The 12,029-nt window shown below is 37.5% G+C and overlaps 1 protein-coding gene across 1 annotated transcript in view; it reads left to right on the forward strand.

The window, feature by feature from the left end:
- ITPR2 (inositol 1,4,5-trisphosphate receptor type 2) overlaps positions 1-12,029 on the forward strand; it is a 599,561-nt gene that overhangs the window by 180,332 nt on the left and 407,200 nt on the right. Inside the window, exons 12-14 of the mRNA XM_069585523.1 lie at positions 2,365-2,464; positions 2,970-3,130; positions 10,960-11,101. Coding sequence (XP_069441624.1) covers positions 2,365-2,464; positions 2,970-3,130; positions 10,960-11,101 — 403 coding nt within the window. The remainder of the gene's footprint in view (positions 1-2,364; positions 2,465-2,969; positions 3,131-10,959; positions 11,102-12,029) is intronic.

A 12,029-nucleotide genomic window follows, 5' to 3' on the forward strand; every position in this document is an offset into this window, starting at 1 on the left:
CTGAGCCACCTGGGATGAACTAGTTAATGCCATGCTTTTCATGTCAGCTTTAAATTGGAATCACCTGTGCAGCACTTTGCCCTGTATGCTCTGGCCACACGAAGACCAGTGAAATCACCTGGAGATCTTAAAAAAGTACTGATGCCTTCTCTGAGTCGCAGACATTCTGATTTAAATAATGTGCAGTGCAGCCTGGGTAACAGGCTGTAGAAGCTTTTCTGGTGACTCTAATGTGCAGCCAGGTTGGGGAACTGCTGGCTTAGTGTGACTAGGCTGATCAATCAATGTCTGGCTCATGAGGTGGAATTTGATCCTGATGTGTGTGAATTTGAAGTCTATACTCTTAACCACTATGGTGCATATCTCCATCTTTTATTTTTATTTATTTAAAATTTTTTCTGATGTGGATCATTTTTAAAATAGTTATTGAATTTGTTACAATATTGCTTCTGTTTTATGTTTTGTTTTCTTGGCCTTGAGACACGTGGGAACCCCACACGTTAGCTCCCCAACGAGGGATCAAACCCATACCCCTGCATTGAAAGGCAAAGTCTTAAGCCCTGGACTGCCAGGAAGTCCTCCCAATGTCTTCATATTTTAGACATTCAAATTACATCAAGATTCTAAGAAAGGATTTTTGTGGTGTAGGTCCTAAGGAGTTATTCATTTCTAGAATTCTTAGAAATTGCAAGTTATTATGCTCAAGTGTGGTCTCATTAGTTTGGAACTCAGCCGTCTAGGTTGACTCCATAAACATCTATAGAAAAAGTGCAGGGGTAAGACTAGGGGGAACGACCATGGAGCTGAATAAGCTATGGCCCCACTTTCCAGATGCTTAAAATACAATGGTGAGGATAGTTGAATCCAAATGACATCTCCATGCAGAAGATAAGTGGTATCACAGAGGTATTTCAGTACTGGACCTTTGCTGATTATTTGGACAATGATTGGCCCTTGCTGGTCTAGATTTTTGAAACTCAGTCTCGATCTACTTTTATAAATGAGCAGAACCATAGTGTTTGAGACTAAATCTCTTTCCCTGAAGCCTTTGTTGTTTTTTTTTTTTTTTCAATTTGAGTTTCTCTTAATGGCCTTAATGCTTTCTGCCTTGTGTTATAGGGATTTATCTTATCTTTCCTGCTGAACTTCTTGCAACTTGAAGGCAGAGAACTTACCACAATGGTTTTCTTTTAATGGACACTTTATTCATTTTGTTTAAGAAATGATAATAAAAGTTTCACTGAACATGATAATATTTGAGCCAGAGGAAGCTCTAGCTGTTCTTTCTCATACACTCTCTCACAATTCACCTGTCATTGGTTCTTATTATTGCTGGAACATGAATTAGCAAATATGGGACCATTGCTCCTAAGGGAAATACAGAGTTAGGTTCCTGCAAGCCTCTGGACACAGTATTTTTGTCAATCAGTTAATACTCAACCTTGTTTTCTATGTGTTTTTGGTTAAAGACACCTCACTTAATGTATACTTTTGGTTCATGAACACTGAATTCATGACCATTAACACTATAACTCATGCCTGGATGAAGCTTCTCTGTCAGTATTTTCTCTGTAATGCACATCACAGCTTTGCTCTACAGGAACACAAGACAGCACTTCAGCACTACGCTTGGGACTGTTTTCAACAGTGAATTCCCCAATGACAGTGAAAAACATGGTAATATACAGACCATGAAAAGACACTTGTTGATAGTTCAAGAGCAGAAACGAGAAGGCAGAGCATTGCCTTGTTTAGCCTCACTGGGGATGTGAATGGCAGGGAATCAAATTTTTTGCCACTCTGTGCATGTCTGAGAAAGACTGCCAAAGTGCCCCCAACAAGTGAATTTGGGGTTACAGATAATTTGTCACAGGTACATAATCTGCAGTTATTGAGGACTGACTACACTATATACTTTCATGTGTAAATGGTTAAACCACAAAAGGGACTGCTGTGAGACAGCCATTATAACTGAGATGGTTACACAGTCAGTGCTTCTTACCTTCGTATACATCAGAATTTCCTGGAAAGGCTGGTAAAATACTCACTGTTGGACCTCACGCTCAGATTCTCTGATTCAGTGGACTGGGGTAAAACCTTGGACTTTGTATTTCCAACTAGTGTCCAGGCGATGCTGATGGTGCTGGTCCAAGGTCCAGATTTTGAGAACTACCAGTCTAGGTGATAATACTGCATGCTTTGAAATAGTCTGTAGTCAGATTTTCCCTTTAAACGTGACTGATCTACACTCAGTTAACTGTGTGAAATATATTTATATTCATATCATATATGAAACTTAAATATGTTAATATTAAGTGTGTTAATTTTTTATAAACAATTTTTAAAATATTATTTTTCTTTTAGGAACTCATATGTTCGGTTAAGACATTTATGTACAAACACGTGGGTAACCAGTACTAGCATCCCCATAGACACGGATGAAGAGAGGCCTGTTATGTTGAAGGTAAATGTTTCTGAGAATGGTTTACTTTTCATCCACATGTTGTGTGAATAGGATTACGGGAAGACTGACATGTTCTTACGACTGCACTTCGTCAATATTAGAAATTATTGCAATGAATTTCATCAAGGACTCAGGCCCCCCAGTCAGGTCACTGCAGGGCTGTGATTCAAGAAGATGCAGCAGAGATACCAAGAGAATGGGAACAGCATGTCGGAAGGGAAGAAGATTCCAGAAAGGCATTTCCTTTCCTCTGTTGAAATTGAAGCAAACGGCAAGGGTGAAAGGGAAACACTGCCAGTCGGGCTTTGAGAACAAGGCAGGAAACGGGCAGGAGAGGTCTGTGTCTCTACAGCTTTTCATAGTGGGCGATGCTTGTAGGAATTGTGTTTGGATCATCTGCTTCTGTTTTGTACCTCTTCTGCAGTACTAAGATGTGTTAGTACTGGAAGAGTATTGCATCATTTTTTAATAAAGCAACTAATCTTAATGGAAAAACACATTGCAGATTGGAACTTGCCAAGCGAAAGAAGATAAAGAAGCATTTGCCATTGTGTCTGTCCCACTGTCTGAGGTCCGAGACTTAGACTTCGCCAACGATGCAAATAAAGTGCTGGCGACTACAGTTAAAAAGCTGGAAAATGGCACAATAACCCAGAATGAAAGGAGGTTAGTAACTTTCTAGAGTGACTTTTACTTATTTATCATTCATATTTTTAAATTAATTTATTTAATTAGAGGCTAATTACTTTACAATATTGTGGTGGTTTTGGCCATACATTGACATGAATCAGTCACGGTGTACATGTGTTCCCCATCCTGAACCCCCCTCCCACCTCCCTTCCCTTCCCATCCCATCCCTCTGGGTTGTTCCAGTGCTTTGAGTGCCCTATTTCATGCACTGAACTTGGACTGTCATCTCTTTCACATATGGTAATATATATGTTTCAATGCTATACTCTCAAATCATCCCACCCTGGCCTTCTCCACTGAGTCAAAAAAATCTGTTCTTTATATTTGTGTCTCTTTTGCTGTCTCACATATAGGCTCATTGTTACCATCTTTTGAAATTCCATATATATGTGTTAATATACTGTATTGGTGTTTTTCTTTCTGGCTTACTTCACTCTGTATATATAATAGGTTCCAGTTTCATCCACCTCATTAGAACGGATTCAAATGTGTTCTTTTTAAAGCTGAGTAATATTCCATCATGTATATGTACCACCACTTTCTTATCCATTCATCAGCCAATGGACATCTAGGTTGCTTCCATGTCCTGGCTATTGTGAGCAGTGCTGGGATGAACACTGGGGTACCTTGTTCTCTTTCAGTTCTGGTTTCCTCAGTGTGTATGCCCAACAGGATAGCTGGGTCATATGGCAGTTCTGTTTCCACTTTTTTGAGGAATCTCTACACTCTTCTCCATAGTGGCTGTACTATTTTGCATTCCCACCAACAGTGTAAGAGGGTTCCCTTTTTTCCATACCCTCTCCAGCATTTATTGCTTGTAGACTTTTGGATAGCAGCTATTCCAGCTGGTGTGAAATGGTACCTCATTGTGGTTTTGATTTGCATTTCTCTGATAACGAGTGATGTTGAGCTTCTTTTCATGTGTTTGTTAGACATCTGTATGTCTTCTGTGGAGAAATGTCTGTTTAGTTCTTTGGCCTGGCTTTTGATTGAAGTGAAGTGAAGTGAAGTCGCTCAGTCATGTCCGACTCTTTGTGACCCGATGGACTGTAGCCCACCAGGCTCCTTGGTCCATGGGATTTTCCAGGCATGAATACTGGAGTGGGTTGCCATTTCTTTCTCCAGGGGATCTTCCCAACCCAGGGACTGAACCCAGGTCTCCCGCATTGTAGGCAGACGCTTTTACCGTCTGAGCTACCAGGGAAGCTTTTTCTGGTATTGAGCTGCATGAGCTAGAACAACTTTTAAATCATCAAGAGTCAGTTGTCAACTCATGCAGTAGCTTTCAGTGAATGAATGACTCTAAGGAAATACGTAGAATGGTCTCCATGGCAGCACACCTGCTTCTCAATGAGCAGATCCTGGTGCCTAAATGAAAATAGTAACATTAAAATCTGGGGAATGTTTACATTTTTCTATTTTAGTTTGGCTTGAACACAGTTGTTTTGAGTTACTTTCTGACCTTTCCTTTTAAATGTTTCATAAGAGATACCTTTTGATGCACTTGATTTGGTATTTGGGTTTGGAGTTTTAAAGGCCCTATAAAAGTTTTACGCCTTTTTGTTCTTATTTATTCAAGATACATTTCTCTGCTCAAGTCTGCAAAGCAAACATGTTATATAATACCAGCAAACAGTCTGCAATAGTGTAGCTTTCTGCCCTTGTAACTCGCTCAAAGACACTTGAAGAAACTGATCTTGATTCCTCCACTCATTCCATTTTGGAAATGAGTAAGAAAGAGTGATACTGATAGCCACCAGTCATTTCATCCCTGCTTTATACTGGTACTATGTTAAGCACTGTAAATATATTTCTCTAGTCCTTCAAACAGCCTTGATATGGGCATTATTCCCATTCTACATAAAGGATAATTGAAAGTTTAAGCCAGTCAGGTAAGGTCACACTGTAAGTAGGGGATTTAATCATGTGTGTTTTTAAAGTCCATAGGTTTCCAACACACCAGAGCGCGAGCATTCTCTGTATTTCTCCACTTCATGGTCTGCTACATACCTTTCAATTTGAATAAGAAAAATAAGAAAGTACCAACTTCCCAGGCGTTCACACACTGAAATTCTCATGCACAGCTGGTGAAATGATAATTGATAGCAGTTCAGTTCAGTCGCTCAGTCGTGTCCAACTCTGCGAACCCATGGACTGTGACACGCCAGGCATCCTTGTCCATCACTAACTCCCAGAGCTTGCTCAAACTCATGTCCATCATGTCGGTGATGCCATCCAACCATCTCATCCTCTGTCATCCCCTTCTCCTCATGCCTTCAATCTTTCCCAGCCTCAGGGTCTTTTCCAATGAGTCAGTTCTTCACATCAGGTGCCAAAGTATTAGAAGCTTTCAGCATCAGTCCTTCTGATGAATATTTACGACTGATCCTTTAGGATTGACTGGTTTGATCTCCTTGTTTTCCAGGAGATAATTGATATAAGCATTTTGAAACATAGTTTGACAGTAAGGAGCAAAGTTTAAGGAAGCAGTCACTCCTCATGTAAGTGGAATCATGCAGTGTTTGTCCTTCTGTGACTGGTTTATTTCACAAAACAGGTTCACTCGTATTCTCATATGTGACAGGATTTCCTTGTTTGTTAAACTTGTGTACTGTTCTTAGGACAGTTTACACACGGTGGCAGCGCAGCCATGAACAGCACAGACTCCATTCACATCTTCATGCAATTTACGGGCTTGAGTATTGGTTCCAGTTCCCTGAGATAGGAGCTCAGAATCTAGAGCAGGGGCCATCCAACATGTGATCACCAGATCAGATGTCCTTCTGATACAGAGTTAATATTTTCCTATAGCAGTGTCATTTCCCTTTGAATTTTACTTGCTTGATATTCCTGTCTTGACACCAGCTGTCCTTTGTTTAGTGTTCGGGTAGATGCATTTTTTCAATATCCATTTGTTTCAGATTTGCCAGTCATTTTGCTTTGTTAATGTCTCGTGAGCAGGCAAGAGCTGGATTTTAAAAATATAATCTGATAGTCTATTTGAATTCTCTAAAGCTTAATTACCTTGATTTGTTAAATAATGTGTTTGGACTTATTTGAATACCAATGGGTATCATATTTTGTTATTTTCTTTTTCCTGTATAGCTTTTTTTCTTCTCCCTCTTCTTTCTTCCTTTCTGTTAGAGTGGTTAAGTTTGTATTTTCTCCCCATTTTTACTTTTCTTCTGGTTTAGAAGCTATAGATTCTTTCATATTCTTTTGCAAGTGCCCATATGGTCTTGTCATACATTTCAGCTATATATTCTTTTTTACATAACTTGAAAATATTTCTTTCTCTCATGGGAGAAAAATACTTCAGAATGCTTTGATTATTCTTTGCTATTCTACTTCCCATCTTTTATTTTGGGGGGGGGACTAGTTATCTAGATGCATAGGTCTGAGTTTATTTAAATTACTTATGTCATCTAAATTATGATGTATCACTTTTTTTCTGAAAATTTAGTTCCTAAAATTATTTTTCAGATATTAATTATATTTCTTAATGTATTTTACCTTCTGTTCTACTTGCTTTTATTTCTTGCATTTCACTCTTCTCTGGGTTCACTTTTCTTTTTGCTGAAATTTTTTCTTTAGTCTATTCAATGAGGTTATAAATCTTATTAATCTTTTTATGGGGATGTCTTTATTTTACCACCTTTTTTAACTGATACTTTATGTATGAAATGCTGGCTTGACAGTTCTTTTTCTTTAGTATTTTAAAGTTATAACAATTATTTTCTGTTGCATCTTGTTGCCATTAAGAATTCTTTATTGGCATTTTTCTTTACTTTCTGATAATTTTGTAGATTTTTTCTTTTGTCTTTTATGTCCTTAAAGTTTCACTACAATGTGTTTACAAGTAATTTTTATTTTTATTTTACCCACTTGACACTTAGGGTATACTTTTAATCAGACTACTTATAGTTTTCTTCAATTCTGGAAAATTTTCAGCCATTTTCCTTCAGATATTTATCTTTTCCTCTTCCCTCTTTTCTGGAACTCCTATTAGATGTGTGTTGAATCCTCTTAATTCATCTCCCTTATCTCTTACCTTTCCTTTTATAACTTGCCTTTTGAAATCTGTCCTGCTTCCTAGATTGATTTTTTTGATACAGTCTATAAGTCACCACATTTTCTAGAATGTGTGTGTAGTATTTTACCTTCATGGATTATATTTTTATTTAAATGATTATAATTTTGTTTCTCAGATTTCTGTTGGTTCTTTTGCACAGCCACATTTTCTTCATTTGTATCTGCCTTCTTTTACGTATATTGTCTTCTTTGGTATATAATTGTTTTCTTAACTCTTTGAGGATTGGAGACACACTGATTTAAAAGTTATTCTGAAATTGTACTGTTACTTGCATTTTTTTTGTAATGAAGTGGCCTCCTGGTTTTTTAGTATGATGGATGGCTTTCTTAATCTCAGTTTTTCTCTTGTGCTTTGAAATTTAAATATGCAGGTTCTTCTTGAGTGGAAATTTTTTTCTTATTCTTTCTCTGCATTCTCTCATCTTCTTTATTAGTTTTATGGTTGCTTCCACCTGGCTCAGCTCAACAAGTCCAGAGCCAGGTCTGATACTGAGGGCTGAGAATTCATGTCCTCTGGTAATTTGAGGCTTTAGCCATGGAGACTGCAAGTGGTTGAGTACATTCCTGTCTCTGTGCTTCCTCTTTCCTCCTATCACTCACTGCACAGCCAGGACTGGAACAGGGGTCACAGTACTTTTAGGCTTCCTTTAAGAGATAGAGACATGCTGCTTTAGTCTCTGCTTTTGTATCTTGAGTTTAGTTCCCTGCCATATGCTTTCAGTCCCCATTGTCTTGCTAGTACTGAATATTATCCTTGCTCATCACTGTCTTTCTTATTTTATTCCTGGTTGACTGTGTTTTTTGTTATGTTTTAGGTATGTCTTTTTAAAATATAAATTTTGTTTATCATGGCTGCATGTGATAAAAAAATTCACACTAAAAGTTTTTAGTAAAAGGAAATTAATAAGTTTGAATGATTAAAGGACCTACCCATCTCCCTGTTGGCTCAGACGGTAAAGCTTCTGCCTACAATATGGGAGACCCGGTTTCAATCCCTGGCTTGAGAAGATCTCCTGGAGAAGGAAATGGCAACCCACTCCATACTCTTGCCTGGAAAATCCCATGGACGGAGGAGCCTGGTAGGCTACAGTCCATGGGGTCACAAATTTTCGAACACAACTGAGCGACTTCACTTTCCATCTCCCAGTATAGAATTGTAATTTGGTCTAAACTGAAAAAAAAAAAGTTTTATTTGCCCCAGATGGGATGCTTGAGGTGAAAAGACAAAAATAAGGTTTCAACGGTTTTGGAGGTCAAAAGAGAAGACTCATTTTCTTGACTATCATTGCCTCATCATTAGGGGAGGTAGGCTCTGCAAATAAGGTTAATGTATAGTCATTCTCAGTCAAGACTGTTAATTTTCTTCATCATCATTCCATTAGCTATCACCAGTTTTTAATTTATTTTTAATTGGAAGATAATTGCTTTACAATATTGTATTGGTCTCTGCTGTACAACATTGAGAATCGGTCATAACTATGTATATATATATATATATCCCCCTTCCTCATGAGCTTCCCTCCCAGCCCCCCATCCTACCCCTCTAGGTCATCACAGAGCACCAGGCAGGGCTCCCTGAGTTATATAGCAACTTCCCACTCTATCTGTTTTACGTATGGTAGTGTATATATGTCAAAGCTGCTTTCTCAATTTGTCCTACCCTCTTCTTCCCCTGCTATGTCCACAAGATCATTCTCTACATCTGCATCTCCACCATCATTAATTTGTAAGCCATCTGGGAGAGTTTGAAGCAGAGGCGTTTGTAGTTGCTCCCAGAGTTGTACGTCCTTAGATAACTAAACACCTGAATACAATATCCTCTAAACAGCAAGAGGAAAAAAAACCCCCAATATTTCTAAAAAGAAAATGCAGATATATTTATGCTTGGACTGGACTTATAGATTGAGCCCTTGAGGCTCAACTCAATTTTAGTTTGCTGAAGAAGTCTGAGCTCAAAATAAATATTTTATTATTTCTGTTAAGGACAACAGAATAATTTAGAAGATGTTGAGTCACAATTTCGAAAGAAATTCACACCACATTTTGATGTGTAGAAATCATGTTTTACATTTCTGTGGTTGCCCCTAGAAATTATGTCAGTGAATCCTGTTCCTAAGACATTTTGTCAAAACAGATCGGGTTAAAATTTAAAATAGGCACACAAGAAAACATAATATCTTTGGAATTTGGAGTAAGTTTATGAACCTTGGAGGTGTGTTGAATTTGGATGTGGTGGCTAAATTCTGGATTATAGGTGTATCCACTTGGCTCCACTCTCTTGCAGGAGTTGAATCTGGAGCTAAGATCAAGGTGCTTTATAACTGATTACATTCCACACTTTTCTAGAGTCACTGAATCTCTTAAATTGTAGTTTTTTTGTTGATGTAATCTTGACTGATTGTACTAATAACAGTGAATAATTATGCTGATATATATGGATAAAGCTTATTTATTGAAGTATAGTTGATTTACAATGTTGTATTAGATTCTAGTGTAAAGTGATTCAGTTATATATAAATATACATATTCTTTTAAATTATGGTTTATTATAGAATGTTGAATATAGTTCCCTGTGCTATACAGTAGGATGTTATTGTTTATCTGTTTTATATATGGTAGTTTTTATCTGCTAATCTCAAACTCCTAATTTATTCTTTCCCTACCCTGTGCCTGCTTTTGTAACCATAAGTTTGTTTTCCATGTCTGTGTTTCTGTTATATGTTAAAACATTGTAAATAAATTCATTTGTGTCATATTTTAGATTCCACATACAAATGATACCATATGGTATTTGTTTTTGTCTGACTTGAACTTTGCTTAGTAATGAAATCTCTAGGTCCATCCATGTTGCTACAGATACTATTTCATTCTCTTCTGTCTGAGTAGCATTCCATCATGCATATATATGACATCTTCATGGATAAAGTTTACTTAAATATTTGTTGGATAGTTTTTTTGTATTTAAAAATTCATATAGGACGCAGTTCCCTGGTGGTGTAGTGCCTGTATAAATTTTACAAAAAACAGTCACACAGAAAATGATAAAACACAGGAAGGAGGAAGAAGAAAGCTAAGGGAGGAAGAGCTCTCCAGACACTTTAGGTGCCAGGCACCATTAATGTTCAAGTAATAGTTAAAAAAAAATAGCCAAAGTGTAGAATTAAAGGTAAACATTAGTGTATGATTTTAGGGTGTTATGATTTTTATAGATCAGTTAATACTTTCAGAACAATTTAGAGATAGGATGGCTTGCTCTTGTCTTTCTTCGCAGGTCATTTAAGTTTTTCCTATTCTGTACAGGGAGAAATTGTAATGTACTAAAGATTAGAAAATGTAGTTGAGTTGATAATAAAAAAGGACAAATTTGAGTTTAAGAATTTAGTTTAGCTGTTCTCTCATAAAGCCAAAATACCCTTTTTTGTGAGTCAGTCATGAAAAAGCATCTGCTGATGGGTGTTATCCTCTCAACACCTCTGGTTTTGGGACTCATGGGGTTTTATTTCATAATTGTCTTTGCAAATACTTGATTAGAGTTGGAGGTGGGAGTAGGGCTTGGTGAAACTGAATAAGGGATGCTCTTTGCAAAGATTTAAGTAAATATTTACTGTATTAGTTATTAAATGATTTTATTATAAAATACTTTTACTTTTTTAATGTTTATTTAAAAATATTCCCAAGATTAAGCACATCATAATATTTCCTTTTCATGATAGGTTTGTAACCAAGTTATTGGAAGACCTTATCTTCTTTGTTGCTGATGTACCTAACAATGGACAAGATGTTCTAGATGTGCTTATCACCAAGCCAAACCGAGAACGTCAGAAGTTAATGAGGGAACAAAACATATTGGCACAGGTGATTTTCATGTTTTATCTTTTGAATTATAGTATCAGGAAAGTTCTTGTATTAGTTACCTATTGATGTACAACAAATTAGCCCAAAACTTAGTGTCTGAAGCCAGCAAATACTTAGGTTTTCTGTGGATTAGGAATCTAGGGGTGGTTTAGGTGGGCAGTTCTTGCTCACGGTGTTTCACAGGCTGCAGTCAAGGTCTTGGCTGGGTTGTGGTCATCTCGAGGCTCAAATAGGGGAGGATTTATTACCCAGCTCACTCGCCTGGGCCTCTCCACAGGGCTGCCTTAAGCCCAGGAAGGTTGTGTTCCTTAGAAGTGAGGGATCCAAGACAGAAGAAGAGAGGGCTCCAGGTGGAGGTCATAGTCTTTTTGTAACAAAAATCTTAGAAACTGTAACATCTCATCATTTCTACCTTGTTCTCTTAGTTAGAAGTGAGCCAGTAATTCCAGCTCACAGTCAAGAAGACAGGATTCCGTGAGTATAATTCCAGGAGGCAGGGTTCACTGAGGGCTATCTTGGATATGGCTTGCCACAGACCTATGAAAAACCTACATGGTCAAACTGTCTGCAGAAAACATGCTGTAATAATGTTCTAAGTAGAATTTCCAGGGGAGCTTAGAAGCTGCCATCTCCATCTGCTCTCTACCTTTTCCCCATTTTCCCATCAAAAAGTAGGGCAGTCTATTCATTAGTCACAAGTGCTCTTTACAGTATTCTAGTTTTTTCCCTGAAAGTCTAGAAATGCTCCTATGCTATGTCTTCCTGAAGTTGTTCATCACGTGCCAGCAAATTAATTTACTCCCTAATACTGTGCACGTTTGGACATGCCTGCCTTCGTGCATTCTTTTTATTCTGTTAATTGCTATATAAGTAATGGGTTTCTGCCTTAATTGTGGACTGTAGGAACATACTTAAAAAAGAAAATTTA

Source organism: Ovis canadensis, chromosome 3 (assembly GCF_042477335.2).
Source record: "Ovis canadensis isolate MfBH-ARS-UI-01 breed Bighorn chromosome 3, ARS-UI_OviCan_v2, whole genome shotgun sequence".
NCBI lineage: Eukaryota > Metazoa > Chordata > Mammalia > Artiodactyla > Bovidae > Ovis > Ovis canadensis.